This window comes from Montipora capricornis, chromosome 12 (assembly GCF_036669925.1).
Source record: "Montipora capricornis isolate CH-2021 chromosome 12, ASM3666992v2, whole genome shotgun sequence".
In the NCBI taxonomy this organism is placed as follows: Eukaryota; Metazoa; Cnidaria; class Anthozoa; order Scleractinia; family Acroporidae; genus Montipora; species Montipora capricornis.
Genome location: NC_090894.1, coordinates 26,410,008 through 26,427,507, shown reverse-complemented (window position 1 = coordinate 26,427,507; position 17,500 = coordinate 26,410,008). Strand labels below are relative to the sequence as shown.

The window sequence follows — 17,500 nt, the reverse complement described above, 5'->3', positions numbered from 1 at the left end:
AATTTACGTTTACAGTAAATATCGGAAGAGATGACCACATTTGCTTTCCATTAAAAAAATGTTCCACGAATCTTCGCAGCCCTGCCACTGGTGAAGCATTTTAGATATTCAGAATTCGAAAAATTACCATTTAGCAATATTAAGTTGCGTATGTCGAAGTAAAAATCCAACAATCTTTGAAAATCGAAACAATTCACTGCCGGAATGGAGAAAAATACGGACTGCTTACCGTCCAAAAGTCGGAAAATTAGTATAAAATATTTTAGCACATGGGTTAACCTCGGCCTTGCCGCTTTGGTCAAAAAGAAAATTTAAGAACACCTTTCTTCTTTGGATTGACAATGGGTGAAAAAATCAAACCTTAGCCACTTTGTGAACAAGAGTATAAAACTTTAACAAGAACACTTCCATAAGGCGGAAAGCAATCACACTCAACTCGACCTAACTGTAAAAAAAAAACGTCTTTCTGCCGCACACTTGGCCAGTGAAAGTGGGAAAAATTGTCTCAGGGTATCCGCCGTCTTGTTTAGTGCAGAATGTGCTAATCAAGGAAAATCGTCTGGCCCGACTGTAGAGTTAAAAACTGAATCAGTTATTAGATAGAAGAGCAAGCTTCAAGGAGATATTCGTAAATATAGTAAAACAACCAGCGCAAAGAAACGTTGACGTGTCTGGAGCATTCGAAAGTCCAAATTTCGCTTCGAAACGAACCTTGGCCTTCAGTGATAGGATGGCAACGAAGAGTGGCGACAGCTTACATGTAATTCGAAATTGAAATATGCTCTTCATTAACAAAACTGACCATATTTTGTACTTTGCAAAACTCCATACTTTTCCATTTTTTATTACATTTTAAACCGCTGCAAAGTCACTTATTTGAAAAGTCAAAGTCAATTTCTCCTTTTTTTTTTCTTATTTCCTCCAAATAATTGTGTTCAGTTCTTTTTCGTGACGATATAATACGCGTAATGTACTTATCTCAAATTTTAGGAGATAAATGAGCAAGAGCGGAACTTGTTTGCGCTAACGTCTGGCCAGCCTCCAACAAAGTGTCTGAGTCAGGAGTTTTACCCGTGAGAAGCCGTCATTCTGAAAAATAGAACTTTTGCAAGCTAAACTGTTTGTTCAATTTCTTAATCTGTTTTGAAACAAAACACGATATAGAACACTTCGCGGCGTTCCAGTTCTTCATTTTCGCTCTCTGTTTTGCAAGATTATCTTCTGCAAGAGCAAATGTTCCCCGAGGGCCAATTCACCTCGCATTTATTTCGCTTCCATGAATTTAGCTACAATATGGCATCCCTTATTCCACGATAAAAAATTGTTTAAGAAAACACTACAATCCGCCAAAAAAACACCCGGGACGCGCCTTTGGAGACCTTACGTTGTGCAAACTGTGCGAATATCTTTAAAATAGAATTGTTTGAGTCGAGATAGCTCAGAGAACTTTCCCGCCAAAACACAACGCCATGTATCAGTAATACTAGAAGCGATGGCCGTTTTCGTCAAATAACTGAGTACCTGGCATTTCAATGCTACAAATCCTCGTTAACTTAGCTTGTTAAAAATGTAAATTGTCCTTGCTAAGCCTACGAAAATTGATTCCCTTGCTAAAAACAAGACAAACGCAAGCAACATTGAAACGTTGCTAGACCATAATTTGGCGACTGTTATAAATTGTCCAAAGATGTGGCCATTTATTGAAAAGGTCTTTTAAAGCCAAAATTTAGGCATATGTATTCATTCGACCGAACTCACAAAGTTAAATTGCTTTTATTTTAGAGATGTCAAAATAGGTTTCTTATACAGATAAAAATAATCCAGTAACTCCACCGTCTTTCAGCGCCAGACTACCGCTGCCAAAGGCAAAACCAAAGGCAGCTATTAATGTAAGGTCAGCAACCGAAAAATACAGCGTTTCTCAATTTGGTGATGTTTCAGCTTAAATATGAAGCAAAGTTATGATAAATATCGAGCCATTGGAACTGAACTGCGACGAAAGTAACTAAATTACTCACAAAGAGCGACTTCGAGTGAATTTTTTTGCGTATAAATTTACAACTGACTAGCATGCACGACCTCAAGTAGTTCACCACTTCCGAAAGCTTTGCCGAAAGTAAATTTACTTTACTATAAAATTCCTCATCCTTGATTCAGACGATGACGGGTTACGATTAAGGACTGCGTTTGATGGAGAGTATCCGAACTCAGTCCGGCAAATCAGCCCGTGGAAAATGTGAAAATTTTCGGCCCAAAACATTGACATTCAGTATTCCACGCGGCAAAAAACGACTGGGCCATGCATGTACAATACAGCCGAAAAGTTAAATCAGGCCATTTTGAGAGGAAGTCGTTCCATTGAAGGAAAGCCATTGATTTTGGTCAAAAGAGGATTATAATTCTTCCTGAGTCACATGCGTTTCACAGTGTTTTGCATTCATTATCACATTTCAAACATTTGATTTCCGTAGAATGTCGTCTTTGTTGTGTGTGACATGAAGAGCCGACCGCGGTTACTGTCTAGCTGTTAATTCCACCATAATTCTCGCTCTAAGCCAAAGTAATTCTCCTCCTTTCAGAGACCTTAAATTATAGATACTCCTTGCTAGTTTTCTGTAATTGAAAATGAATTGAAATTCTCTACGAAGTCTCCTCTGATCGACAAAATATTGAAACCAGCAAGGGTTGGGAACGACACGCAACAGCAGTTCTGACCGCATTGAAGCTCCTTTGGACCTGACTTTGAAGGAGCTACAATTCTCAATTTATGCTTATGAGAAAATGTGACATACCTTTATCTTCAAGAACACGTTTTTTCTTTTGGCTTTTGTCAGATGAATTAGCGCTTTCAGGCTCAGCGTCTTCCATAGCGCGGAGCGAAGCTTTAGCGAGTGACTGAAGCGAAGTGAAAGCCACTTTCGAAGTGACTCGTTTGTTTATTCCCTGATATGACATCATCGTGTATCCTGTCATAAATTTGTGAATGACTGAAGTCCCGCCCACAGTGACTCTCTCCCTACAGAGAAACACTGGGAACTTGACATTTGACAAACAGCACTGTCGCATGTATTTATTGCACTTTTCAAATGAGAGACATTAACATTTATTTTAAAAGCGGATATATAGTGACTTCACTAGGCATTGCGAAGTGGGCAAAATGCGCGTGACATTTTCAAGCGAAATTTGAATTATTTAGGACCGGTCACGAGATAAAATGTCGATGAGCAATCAATTTCAACAATGAGTTACCGACAGCTGGGATGTCTGTTTAAAGCCCTTTCCTATGGTAATATTGTTAAGTACATGCTATCCAATACTCAACTTCTTTAAAGGTTATCTAAATTTTCATTTCACGTATTTAATTGTAGGGCAGTTAATTTTCGAACGGATATTTGTGAGGCTACAATAGCAGATGGCACTGTTTCAATGTTTCAGCTTCAAACAGTTTCAAATATCAAACTGTCATAATACAACTTTCGAGCTTTTCAGCCGAGTTTCCAAAATAAATGTCAGATTTTCTTTTACTTTTGAGATCAAATGTTAACGCTCGATATCAGTATATGATTGAAGTTGCGTTAGATCGCCGTCTCAGGAGGACTGTTTGCTTTAATTTTTTTTTTTTTTTTTCTATTTTCCGATCCCTTTCCAAGGGGTTTGAGGAGATAACTGGAATGGAAGCCAATTGTTTGGCCTCCCTTTCAGTGGCCTTCCGGGAGAGAGGACTGAGGCATCCTTCGTGGTCTTCTACACTCCCTTGTCTGGTGCGCCTTCGTGTTACGTGAAGACGAGGAGGCTATAATGTCTATAATGGTGACGGTGGCCCGCTCTGTTACAACACGGCTAAGCAATTAAGAACAGCACATCAAGAGCTGGGGGGCCCGACGGCCTACCAAACTGGGTGTTAAAGGAGTTCTCAGATATTCTAGTCCCAGCGATTACCGAAGTTTTAAATCAGTCATTTCGAGAATCTAAACTCCCGCGTATTTGGAAGGTAGCGGATGTCGCACCAGTCCCCAAAGGCAGCTCTATCGAAGATTTCAACAAAGACCTGAGGCCCATATCCCAAAATTCCACGTTGTCCAAAGTCGCCGAGGGGTTTGTTTTGGCGAGCGAAGGCGAGCTCGCCTTCGCTCGCCGCAAGAGATCTGAACACCAGATTAACGTTTGCTTTCCCTTTGTATGCTGCACAACTGGCTTGGCAACAGATAGAACTGGCTCCCATGTCAGGGGAGCGCTCCTGGACTATAGAAAGGCTTTTGATCTCAGTAGAGCATAATTTACTGGTCGCCAAACTTTATAGTCTAGGAGTTAAACCCACCGTTGTCAACTGGGGTGTGGATTTTTTGCCTGAGAGATCCCAACATGTCATTTTTCTCAGAGTTTACCCCAGCCCCGCCGGGATTCCACCGGATACCCAAATTGGCTCGTGGCTCTTTTTGGTCACGATAAATGAACTCACTACTACGGATAACTCTTTATCGGTCATGCGGAAATTTGCTGATGATACCACGGTATCGGAAATTGTTCCAAAGTTTAGCGTAAGTAATTTACAGGCCATAGTGGACCATATCCTACATGTAAACTGTCAAACGCCAACAAATTCAAACTGAACTCACTTAGGTGCAAGGAACTCCGTATAGATTATCGCAGAAAAGCAAACGTAGACATTCCTGCACTTGAGGTCAATACTAACACCTTTGAAACTGTTAAATAAGCTAAAGTACCAGGCGTTAAACTAAGAGATGATCTAAAGTGGAATGATCATGTAAGATAATATCACCGAGAAAGCAGGCTCAGCGTATTTATTTGCTCAAACAACATAAGCGCGCCGGTATTGACCGTGTATCTCTCATTCAATTTTACTGTGCTTGTATACGCTCTGACTTAGAATACGCCTCGCAAGCATTTCATGCTAGCCTGCCGGGCTATTTGTCTGATCAGAGTGAAAGGGTACAGAAGCGAGCCCTAAACGGATTGTGTATCCAGAACTTTCGTATAGAGAAGTGCTAGGAGATGCCAATATGACGTCACTTTTTGAAAGGCGAGAACACTGTAATGTGTATTACTCTATTTGATCAGATTATCGCAAGTAATGGCCATCATAAACTGGCTGGACTGTTGCCTGCGCTCAACGACACACGATACAGTCTAAGGAACAAGCGAATGTCCTCTGACCTCTGCCTAATATCAAGACCAAAAGGTTTCTTTTATATTGCATTTCTCAAATAAACAACAAATATAAATTCCACGATAATATTTTTTAATGGTGTATTTTCATAACACATGTAATTCAGCCGTAAAGCTGCGAGTTGTGTTTTTAATAAAGGATTTATCTTTACGCTCCTATTCTGATTTTCACTCACGTGAAGACTCCAGCAAGTCCGACAACACTCGCCGTGATTCTTTTAGTTTAGTCTTATTTGCGGTGATGACAACAGAACAAAAATTTAAATATTAAGAATGAATTTCTTTGCCTGAAGTATAAGGGAGTTTTTCTTGTGCCAAGACTGGCCGGCCAGACCCGGGGATCTTTCATCTCCCCACCCCGTATCCCTCTGGGATGCGTTTTGCATATTCACACGCTGAAAGCCTTTGACGTCACTTTTCCCTGGACCCAACCCTCTGAGGTCCAATCCGTCGGTGTTGAACGTGAGTAATGGCGGACTGCGAAATTCAAACCTACACTCAAAGTAAACGGCCTTTGGATAAAAGCCAAAGCTCAAAATTCTGCCAGTCAGGCGTTAAGCAAACACACTTTCAAAATTTGAAGAAAAAAAGGAAGTGATTTTTTTTTTATCACAGGGGCACTGAAAGCGTAGGTTCCAAGGAACGATTCCGCTTACATATGTATTTCTACAGGATCTATGATGTCATTCTTGTTCAAAAGTACTGTTTGGAGGGACACAATATCACCAAGTCATCGGCAATATCTTTGGGAGAAAACTTGTCGCATAGAATTTGGAATTCTCTCTCTGCAAAGAAATCATTAGATTTTTTTATGCAATTTCCAAGGAATGTTTAAAATCTCCTCCATAAAGTTTTCGCCTAAGAACATAAGAATATTCCGATCCATAGACCTTTAAATGACACATTCACGCCATCGCTTGATTAACATAAACTTTGGCTTTTATTTTCATGACTTCAATTACTACCCCTAACTAAAACATACACGCATAAAATCTTTTGCTGCAAAAACGAAGAATCCCTCACCAGCTTTAGGCCGGAACCTCCACTTTCACTACAGAATAAGTTTAAACCGAAAGAAATTATGTTTCCAAACACATCTGCTCGAAATCTGTTTTTAAAAAATTGTTTCAAAATCGATTATTTTTAATTTTCACATTTCACGGACGCCGCCATCTTGAATAATTGTGACGTGTTACGGTTGCTGTATTGCTCCGACACAAAGAGCTTTTGTCTAATAACAATACGACAACCGTAACACGTCACAATTGTTTAAGATGGCGGCGCCCGAGAAATTTGAAAACAAAAACAGGCGATTCTAAACCTTATTTCTTTAGGATACAAACGCTTTCTTATAAAATAATTTTGACTGATTTGACTAAAAACCTTATTTCTTTCCTGTGAGTTAGTTTTTTTTTTTTTGTTGAATTAGAGGTTCCCTTTAACATACACACGGACTTATACGCGGCGTTTCGTAGAGCATCGCCTTAAAACCTTAAAATCGCATTGTGGTCCACAGTTGTCTTCGGTTGTGTAAAAAAAAAACCCTAACAACAAATCTTTAGGCACAAAATCGTTCTTTTCCATATACAGTCAAAATAAAAAGATGTTCAAATTCGTGTGTGCGTGCAACAGACATGAAAATATCATGAATATCGCTAATCAAGTTCGGAATTAAATTATGGGTTCCATTGAGTTTTGCGGTTAATCTTTGAAGAAATAGTGCCAGATGACGGCTCAGTTATTCTGTAGTCTGAAAAACAAAAAGAGAATGCATGTCGTAAAAGTTTCCAAAAAGAAAAGGTAACCTAAAATACACCTGAAAATCACAGCTGTGGTTACTCGAGGCAATTTCCCTGAATAAATGTGAAGTCCACCAAGGTAAAATTACGTTTTTACCTGTAATCGATTCTACCGTGGGAAATTCACCCTGGTACATTTTAATAGTTATCACTTATGCGATCAAGTACAACAGAAAATCCCCACCCTCCCCCTCCGCAAAACCCTACAAGCAATTGCAAAAACCAGTTGAGACACTCACTGTTAATAAACGTACAATGCGTGTTATTCAAGTCAGCGTATCCCCAACCCCCCTTCCCGCCCAAGCAAAGTTGTTCCCATCTGCATTTGCCATTCAAACTAAAGGGTATCAACATTGAAAAAGGGGGTCCGAGGGGAGGGAGGGGTGTTGGGACTTTTCTTATGAACTGGAAGAGGGGTTTTAGGGAGAAGAGGTGAATTTTCGATTCAAAGGCAGTTTACACGACAGAGAAATTTGGTCCGGACCCGCCAAAACAGCGGTACGGACCCATAACTTTTGTAAAGAAACACTGGAGTTTCTACAGGGCCATAGGCGCCTATGGCCCTGCAGAAACGCCAGTGTTTCTTTACAAAATTTATGGTCCGGACCAGATTTCTCTGTCGTGTAAACGGTCTTTCAGTGTGTCAACCTTTTTGCAATTGCTTGTATCTAGTTGAATTGAACGGGAGTTTCCTTTGCCCTGTGTTAAGGAGGGCTCCCTAGAGTTTTAGTCGCACTAGCATGCCGCGTAAAGCCTTAATCGCGCGTGTTTTTCTGATTTTCGTGACGTCTGCGTGACCAAATCTGTAAAATTAACTGCTGATATTCTCGCGTTCCCTTCGGTATTCTTTTTAATTGGCTCAGTTCTAGCCACGTACAGTTCCTATCAAATACCCTATATTTGTTAAAATCTGTCGAAGCTAATCGAATTTATTTTGAAAAATGACAAATTACAGAATATTGGCAAAACCGTCCAAGCGACCTTAACTTTTTACCACTTCAAAATGTCACGCAATATCATTTCCATAGCATGGCAAAAAATAAAAAAAAATCAACCGAAGGAAAGTATAAATATTAGGGAATTTAGGCCAAAAATAGAAATAAATCTGCCTGCCATAAAATGTGATGTTGCCATGGTAACGGTCATAAAAAATTGACACCCAAAAAATAATCCTCATGATATCGGCCAGCTAGTAGTCAACTTTCCGATTTGCAAGCGGAGTGTACGAATAATCAAGATGGTTTCGAAAAAATACATGAGGGAACAAACCATAAATATATTACCGTCATCAATGTTTATTTCCGAGAAAATCAGCCATTTTCTATTGCATACAATAGTTGGAACACTCGTTTTCAGTTTGGGGAGCATTCGGTTTTCGGGATGAACGAATTCTCTGCAATTGACAGTTATTATTTGATTATTTGACTGAGTAAGGGTGCAGTGCTTGCGTAAATATCGTCATATTCATAAAAAATGAAATTTAAACAATAAAACAGAAACATGTTGAAAACGTCACTCAGTCTTTTTGATGGCAAAAATTGGCTAGCATTTTACACTGACCGAAAGCGACGCTTGTAGGTGATTTCCCCTTCAGTTAGTCTTAATTTATGCACGAGGCGCGGAGCTTGATCGAGAGAATGATCGAGAATACGAAAGAGTACGGTTCAATTTTCTTCGCCTAATTCACTCACTTTGGTTTCTTTCGTTTGTCAAATTCAAAATAACTGAACAAAGTCGAATTTGCAGTCGACGTTTGAGACGAGTCCTGAGAACTGCTGTTTGATTTCGATTTCTTCTTGGAGAGTCCAATGGCTCGACATCTTCCCAGACCAGAAGTTCGACTCCCTAAAAAAAAAAAAGGTAAAAAAGGTTTTAGGAGACTTTCTCTTTATAGCAAAGAAGCTGTTTGCAAAAAAAGTTCGGGAGAATGGGCACCTGACTTCGTTGTGGGAAGGTTTCAGACCTTGGCCGGACCAACACCAATGGTCTAAATGTCGGATCAACATTCACGGTCTTAAAATCAACTAAGGGAAAGCGCTGCGATTACAAATGGCACCTGCAAACTACTTTCTGCATTTCATTTTAAATCGCACGTGTTTTGTGATTTCTGCAGGTGTTTTCAATTTCTGGATTTGCTTTGAGATTTCTGCAAGTGTTTTGGGTTTTCGGGAAGTGTTTTGCCCCTTATGAGCCACCGTACAACTGGCCAAGAGGGCTTTGTCGTGCGCTGGAAAAAAACGGGATTAATAAAAATGCTCTGACTAAATCAGTGAGGAAAAAAAGGCATTACCTGCTTTGGACTTCAATTGAATCTGTTTCTTCATCGTCTGTCATAGAAAACAAAGAAAGTGAAAGCGGTTGGAAAAAACCCTTAACAACCCACAATTCCTCAAACAACTATTGTTGTTATATAGCTGAGTTTCCCCCCCTCCCCCCCCCCGCAGCGCGCGCTCTCATTGGTTACTTCGAGGTCACATGACATCTAACAATAAAACTGCTTCCCGCCAAAAGTTTCTGAGCGGGCAACAGTGCAAAATCTATGACATCAGAGGGTAACAGTGCACTGTTACCCGCGAATGTTGACCGAAGACCGCTGTTGCTGTTGCCGTTGCACGTTTTTCTTTTTATGCTATATAACAAATCACTTAATGACTGGTCCCTCGGGAAAACAGTTCATTTTGTTTCCCTCGAATCTCAATGTTTCCCTCGGCTGCGCCTCGGGGAAAGATTGAGATTTTCGGGAAAAAAATGAACTGTTTCTCTCGGGACCAGTCATTAAGTGTTTAATGTTAACGTCTTAATGTGCCCGTGTGAAAGCGCATTATACCGTTAACAAGATGCAACCCGTGAGAAGATTCCCGTCGTACGCTTGTGAGAAGGCGCATTACAAACTTGAGGCGTATGACTTTGTAGAACCTTCAGATCAGCGGAACAATGTCCATTCACAACGTAGACAAATGTTCCAGCTCCACAGTTATTCCTGTAGCTCAATGGGTAGAGAATCCGTCCGGTGTTACGGAAGACTTAGGCTCGAATCTTACCAAGGACTTTGAATTTTTAGGTCTCCTTTCGCCAGTTGCAGCTAGTTTATCCGCAATCCCCCCTTAATATCCCTGATACCATTCAGGTCTTTACAAAATCTAATTTCATTGGATTGGTATAGGCCACAGCTCTGTCGTGTTCAGGAGGAGGTTCTTGCGTAGACAAACTCGTTCCCAGAGCTTCTCTCCGCTGGAAACGAGCTTGCTTCGTTGTAAGACTGACCAAACAACAAAAGCTTACCTTGGTACCAGCAGCACTGCCCTGCCGAAAAAGCACCTTTCCTACCGAGGGAGGTGCAGTTAGGCGTACAACAGTGGACGGTGTAGGTGTTTCACTGTCTGTACTCATCTCTGTATCAGACAGATATCCACTGTCGACATCTATGACGTCATCAGGTTTCACAGGGACCCCACTTGCATTCCCTCGAGTGCCATCAGAAACCTGATCACTAAAGTGCCTTTTCTTGAACGACGTTTTGTAGCCGAAAAGCTCATTTAGACCTGTTTGTCCAGAGCGCGCGGCCATCGCACAAGTTTCTGACCCACGTACATTAAAAGAAAGACTTGTCAAAACGCCTTGCTTTCGTATCTTTTCTTGAGATATTGGTGTTCTTATACAAGGGTCCATTTTGTCAGTTGCCATTTCTTCGTGTCGTAAAACTTCGGTTGTTGCAACGGAATTGACTTGGCTGTTGTCAAAAACATCATTGCAAGCAAGGAGCTTGTTCTCCTTGTCTTGAAGATCACTCTTTTCACAATCAACATGATTCCCAAATTCGCTCACATACAAATCTCCCTCTGTTGTTTCCTTTAACACAGCGAGAACAGCACCGGGTTCACTTGTACTTGTCGCGTCTGTATCGTCATTATCCGGCTCGGCATCCAAGCCACCAAGCTCATCCTCCTGCAACTTCTCTTTGCTTTCACCTGGAGGAGATTTCGGCGATTCTTGGTTTCCATTTAGATTAAAATACCTTTGAAAAAAAAACGTGGCTGTTTATCATTCCAGTACAATAGCCAAGAGAAATATCACAAGGGTTATAACATGTTCCTTCGTTAGCTATCCCGCTTTCGGTATGCAGGACACTATCTTCCCTTGTCGACCCCCATTTTGAATGGTGGTCAATTAAAGAAAAAAGGAATCTTTTCCATTGTCTTACGCTGATATGACAAGGTGACTAGTGTTAAAACAGCGAGTTCCACAAGGCATAAGCCCTTGGAGTCAGTTGCTTTGGGTGTCAGAGGAAATGCAAGTAAATAGTGTCCAATCCTGAAAGTTACGGCTCCCATTGCAACCAGATTGACAATCAGACATAGTTTGATTCTACTCTGGTCCGGTTAGGAGAAATTTGAATGTAGCTTAAAAAGTTACATTTCAAAGACTCTACGGTCATCTCTCTGCGCTTGCGTATGTCAATTGGAAAGAAAGTTACAGTTCACACGGCAAGCAGATGTACAATCAGTCATAGTTTGTACCTACTCCGGTTTGGAATTAAAAGTAAGTTAACAAAGTTACAATTCAGAGACCTAACGTTTCGACACTTAGCAAATGTCTTCATCAGGGGTGAAGAAAAACCGTTGGAAGAGTCCTTTCATAGAGATGCTAATTAGCGACCTTTGCACTAATGAGTTGTAAGTATGTGTCAGGCAAAAGTCAGCCTTCATCACGGTTCAATGGAATGTGAGCGGAATTAATGTGCCATTCCTCCAACAAAGACGCTCACGGTACCACCTGTTGGTAGTCACTGTGATAATTTTAGAATTATCCCAACCTATGATTAGGGGTGTAACGATTAATCGAATTCTCGATTAATCGCGATTATGACCGTTCGGTTCGATTCACGATTATTTGATTCCACGTTTCGATTTTGGTTCGATTTTTTGCATACCTTTCCAAAAGTGCCCTCAGTGAGTCATTATATTGTAAACTTTGAATCCAGATCTCAATAAGATGTGCGTTTTTCATTGACAATCGATCAAAGACGCTAACTTGCAGTTCTTGCGCCATGTTGCTTGGTAAAAATGTTACCCCTCTACCACCCCTTGAGAATTTCCAATAAGGCAAACCATGTGCGTGTTCATTGTCACGTTCTCAAACATGGCGACGAATGACCAAGCGATTGTGAATCCGCCTGCTTCTTTTCGATCCGCAGTGTAGAAATATTATGGTTTTCCGACTGAAGACGGAACAACAGACAAGTCTAAAACTATCTGCAAAATTTACTTCGCAACTTTCACGTATTGTGCCGGTTCGACCTCAAGCATGAGCGCACACTTAAAAAAGTCAACACAGCATTGATGAAAAGTCAGAAGTGTTGCAGTCAAAGACGACAAAAACTTCGCCGGGTACCAAAAACAGTACTGAAACTGGACAGTCAAAAATTCAGGATGTTCTGGAGAATAAGTTGCCGCGGTCGGGCAACAGAGCAACGGCAATAACGAAGTCTATTGGAGTTTTCATTGCAAAGGACACTGAGAGTTTAGGGTTGTATGTTGTTTACATTATGTATCATCTTGCAAGAATTAAAAATCATTAATATTTTGCATAATCGAATCGAAATAATCGAAACCGAAAGGCAATAATCGAAATCGAATCGAATCGAATCGAAAGGAACATGAATCGTTACACCCCTACCTATGATAAGGTTGGTCAAGCAGGGATGTTCGGACAAAGCAAAATTTTCATTTTTGCAAAGAAAAATCGCTTTCTGGTGCTCCTTTAAACGTGTACGAAACTGGCGTTTGGTTTGTCCGATATATACTCGTTCACAGTCATTGCGAGGGTTACAATAAACAAAGTCGGTTTATTGCTCACATTTTATACGATCCATTGATTTTGAGAAGATATGAGCCAACGTCCGAAAAGGCTTTTGAGCAACTTTGACGTTGTGGCTAAACAAAATACGTTTAATGGCCTCTTTAACCCCTCGGACGTACAAGATAACCGCGAAACCCGAATATTTTTCCGTGTGCGCCGATTAAGCGTTGCAAAAGCTGGTAACAGTTTTTAAGCAGTTATGGAGGAAGGACTTTGGATAGCCATTTGCCTTCAGAACGTTGAGCTCGTATTCTCGCGTTTTAACCTTAGAATCACTTGAGGATGGAAGGCAGGAGGCACTCGTGAGCAAGGTTGTGGTCGCGGATGTTTTATGGCAGATCGCGTGGTGTGAGTGAAAAGCGAGATATTTGTCCGTGTGCGTTGGTTCACCATCCGATCTGCCATAAAAGATCCGTGTCCACAACCTTGCTCACGAGTTGGAATGCCTTCCATCCTCAAGTGGTTCTAAGGTTAAAGAGCGAGAATACGAGCTCAATGTTCTGAAGGCAAATGGCTATCCAAAGTCCTTCCTCCATAACTGCTTAAAAACTGTTACCAGCTTTTGTAACGCTTCGGCGCGCACGGAAAAATATTCGGGTTTCGCGGTTATCCTGTACGTCCGAGGGGTTAAAGAGCCCATTAAACGTATTTTGTGTAGCCACAACGTCAAAGTTGCTCAAAAGCCTTTTCGGACGTTGGCTCTTATCTTCTCAAAACCAAAGGATCGCGTAAAATGTGAGCAATAAACCGACTCCGTTTATTGTAACCCTTGCAATGACTGTGAACGAGTATATATCGGACAAACCAAACGCCAGTTTGGTACACATTTAAAGGAGCACCAGAAATCGAATTTTCTTCGCAAAAAGGAAAACTTTGCTTTGTCCGAACATCCCTGCTTGACCAACCTTATCATAGGTTGGGATAATTCTAAAATTATCACTACCAACAGGTGGTTCAGACCATCAGCATCTTTGTTTGGAGGCATGGAACATTCATTCACCTCATGCTCCTTTGAACCGTGATGATGGGCGGCCTTTTTGCCTGACACATACCTACATTTCATTGGTGTCAAAGATCGCAACTGATTATCGTCTCTATAAAAGGACTCTTCTAACGGTGTAAACGTCAGGTCTCTGAACTGTAACTTTGCTAAGTTACATTCAATATTCCAAATCGGAGTACTAGCTACTAACTATGACTATTTATGCTTGCGTTACAAGTGTCAACATCGATCTGCTCATAGTTATGTTGTTCCTTACGTCACCCTATAAACCAAAATTTAACAAAACCTTCTGCGAGTTGAGATCAAGCCTTACCTTGACCACTGTCGCCTCGTCTTTCAAAGACGAGTTTGGTTTTCTCTCAAAACTGTTAAGACTGATACCACAGAATGCTTTCTTCCCAAAAAACCCTGCCTAGCTCCCACGTGTTCCCGCGGGTAGGCCCGCGCGTCCCGGATTTCCGCGCCACAATTCTTTGATCTCATGGCTCTCCGTGACAATCACCTACCTACTTATCTCTCCCTTCTCGTTTTGGTCGCCGCCTTGATCGCCCACTTTGAAAGGATTTCTGAATTTTGACCTCTTGGTCAGTCCACGCCCCACGAACGTGCTCGATGCTTTGCGTTGATGATTCTCAGTCAAACTACAAGAGAAACTCTTCGGCCTTGTTTTAACAGCTGTGTACATGTCAAAAAGCGATTCATCATCAAGATTGTCTTCTTCAACTTTTCTTTTCTTTCCTGGTGGCGCGAAAGGCTTCTTAGTGTTAGCGGATGGCTGTGAATTTAACATCAGCCCAGAGAGGCTTTTCTGCACGTCGTATCCAGTCTTCCCTTTCTTGCTTATGACCGAGTGACCAAAAGAAGAGGTGGGAGTTGGGGTGAGGGAATCAGAGCTGTCAATGGGTTTATCGCTGGATGCCAGATCCACGATCTAGAAGAGACCAAAAAATGAGATTTTTTAAGGCACATCACAATATCCCCTTTAAAACAGCCCCACCCCATGCACAAAATGCTTGAAGTTTAGGATAGTTATTGAACGTGAATCTTTACAATGGACTATATAGACTAAAGTTGTCGAAACCTGCTTTTAATGACTAAAAGTTGTCGACTCAAAGCAGGCACTCAACACACAGAATAACGACAATTACAGTGTACATTAAGTTGTCGCTAAATTTCTATCTGTCGGCAACAAAGCAGATTCCCTTCTCAAAAAGGGAATTACTTGAGTTGTCGCGGATCTTAAAACCCTGGCAAAAGTTTTGCAAACACCCAAAAAAATTTCGGGCCCATTTCGTGTGTCACAGTCTCCAGTCTTTACAATTGAAAGACAGAAAGAGCCCCTAACTGGAATCCCAAAACCATGAGAATAGACCAGCTTTTTCCAATGAGCGGAGCGTATATTACCAAATGGTTTTTGTTTGGTCAGTTTTAAAGATAAACGCGAGTGATGTTGACGTAAGTCGTGGAGAAGAGCATACAAGGGGGACCCATCGTGACAGTCGTAAAAATCGTCGTGCGTCTAACGACAACGCCGATAATCCTCGCTTACGAGGGGCGGCTGTATCGGAAAATGATCGGATACCGACTTTTCGGACAAAAAAAGTCTTCGGAATTTTGCAGAAACGAGCCCCAGGTCCCTACGAGGTGTGATTACCTTGGTTTTACGAGGGCTGAATTCCGCCAACGCCTCACCGGTGATCGGATTGATGTTTCCAAGTGCTATACCAAGGGCTTTCTCCCTGGACATTTTTCTACCACTCGGTTAAGGATTCAAAAGGTACTTTAAAGTGCACATTGCAAACTGGGCCCCAATTGCTCACTGAAAGGCTGGATAACTTCATCTTTTGCAGAAGTCACTATGCTACAGTTTCAACCTGCGCAAAGATGTCAGTATTTAATTACGACGTAACCGTGAATATGCATACTCTAGGCACAGGCGTCTGTGAAACCCTTGGCCATCGCCGGTTTAACGAGGAGTCTATTTTATACTCTGAATAATGATGTATCCACAGAATAAAGTTGTCTAGTTGTAGCCTTTAAACAACTGGGATTAGGTAGACAATCAGACATAGTTTGATGAAACTCAGATTTAGAGAAATTTGAACGTAGCTTTAAAAAGTCAAAAAAACCTCCAAAACTCCTTCCGCTAAACAATTCTCTGCACTTACACTAATTCTCTCACTTACACTAATTTCTTTGGTTTGCTAAACTCACTCCTTCAAAATCACTGTTTTAGAGGCTCCTAAAAGTGGAAAAATGGTTGTTATTTGATCTACGACCGCGCAAGGAAGAGGAATGAGTTTAATACTAAGTGACGTCATAGACGTCCTTGAAAACAGCGATGCAAAGCAATTTGTGACGTCAACCCGGGTATCGAAACTATTCCCTTCCATTGCTCGTTTATGGGTCAAACTATGACCACTTTTCCCGTCTTTCAGAGTGAATAAAGAAAGTGAATTTTCAAAGAAAAATCTTGAAACAACACAATAGAGCGACTTTCGTATGACCTTGAAAAAGTGTTCGCAATTTGTTTCACAGACCATGCAATGTTTGGCAAGATGAAAACAAAGCTTCTCCTTATTCCCGCCAAGGAATCTCCTAATAAGGGCAATAAACATTTCGATTGCCCAATCACATTACTGCATTTCAAAAGACGTCAAAGGGAAACTTTCCAGAAAGTTCCACGGAGAGATGACGTTGTTTGCATCCGTGTTCACTAAGCCAATGAAAATTCGCGCTCGTTTGTTTTTGTTCGATAAGCCAATTAAATGTTTTGCATTTTTGTTTACGTTCTGTTTTCACGTTTATTTTTCAAGGTCATATCAAAGTCGCTCTATATTTGGGACGATTTAGCAGAATAAATAAGGCGAAAAAGTTAGTTGAGGTGGTAGGTACTTTTAAAGACCTGAAGTAGCGGCTTAAAAAGTCACGATTCATCCAAACCACGGTAGCATCGAACTATGTCTGATTCAAAAGTTTTACTCTGATAACGTTACCATTGCTGCTTATGTAAGATGATCACTAAGCTCTGCGCTTGCAGAAAATACAAACAACAGGCTTAAATTTACTGTTCGCCAAATATCAAAGAAATAGAAATGTATTTTTGTTGATGACGACTCGGGCAATCTCAGAGTAGCCTGCATGACAGACGCTTTATGAGCCATATTTCGCGCGGAGCGCGACACGAGCGCGAAGCGCGAGACGAGGGGGAGAGAAAACTAAAGCTTTATTTTTCTCTCCCCCTCGTCTCGCGCTTCGCGCTCGTGTCGCGCTCCGCGCGAAATATCGCGTTCGCCCCGCTTTGCTCATAGAGCGCCTGTCATGCAGGCTAATCTCAGAGCCACCCCTGAGCTAAAGCAAACTCGTAAAGAAAAGATGCAGAAATACATTCTTTTCCTGTAAGCCGCGGAATCGAGCAAGGACATGTACTTGAAAGAGGAAAAAAAGCAGGAATTCGTGGATCTTTTACCATGGGCAGATTGCTGTTTGCCGCAAAAGCGAAGCCTAAGGTCTTTGATACAAGTTCACCATTACCGCGCACTCGCGGCTCAGTTGGTTGAGCATCGGGCTGTCACGCAGGAGGACGCGGGTTCGAACCCCGGCAAGATCAAACACTTAGGGTCTAAAATAACTGGGAAATTGGTGCCTTTGC

The 17,500-nt window shown here is 41.4% G+C and overlaps 2 protein-coding genes across 4 annotated transcripts in view; both read right to left on the bottom strand.

The window, feature by feature from the left end:
* Positions 1-2,944, bottom strand: part of LOC138026990 (photoreceptor-specific nuclear receptor-like) — a 17,861-nt gene extending 14,917 nt beyond the window's left edge. The window contains exon 1 of one of the 3 annotated variants that reach the window (XR_011127381.1): positions 2,793-2,944. Coding sequence is in view for 1 of the 3 variants with exons in the window: in XM_068874473.1 (XP_068730574.1) it covers positions 2,793-2,868 (76 nt within the window). In the remaining 2 variants the exon portion in view is untranslated. The remainder of the gene's footprint in view (positions 1-2,792) is intronic. The other 2 variants (XR_011127380.1, XM_068874473.1) reach the window with 2 other exon arrangements.
* A 3,164-nt stretch (positions 2,945-6,108) lies between these two features.
* The window catches only part of LOC138026359 (exonuclease 1-like), a 20,346-nt gene continuing 8,954 nt past the window's right edge, over positions 6,109-17,500 (bottom strand). Inside the window, exons 8-13 of the mRNA XM_068873681.1 lie at positions 15,503-15,599; positions 14,355-14,779; positions 10,269-11,001; positions 9,277-9,313; positions 8,678-8,831; positions 6,109-6,937 (exon numbers count right to left, since the gene is read on the bottom strand). Of these exons, the coding sequence (XP_068729782.1) occupies positions 6,922-6,937; positions 8,678-8,831; positions 9,277-9,313; positions 10,269-11,001; positions 14,355-14,779; positions 15,503-15,599 (1,462 nt within the window). The 3' untranslated portion in view covers positions 6,109-6,921. The remainder of the gene's footprint in view (positions 6,938-8,677; positions 8,832-9,276; positions 9,314-10,268; positions 11,002-14,354; positions 14,780-15,502; positions 15,600-17,500) is intronic.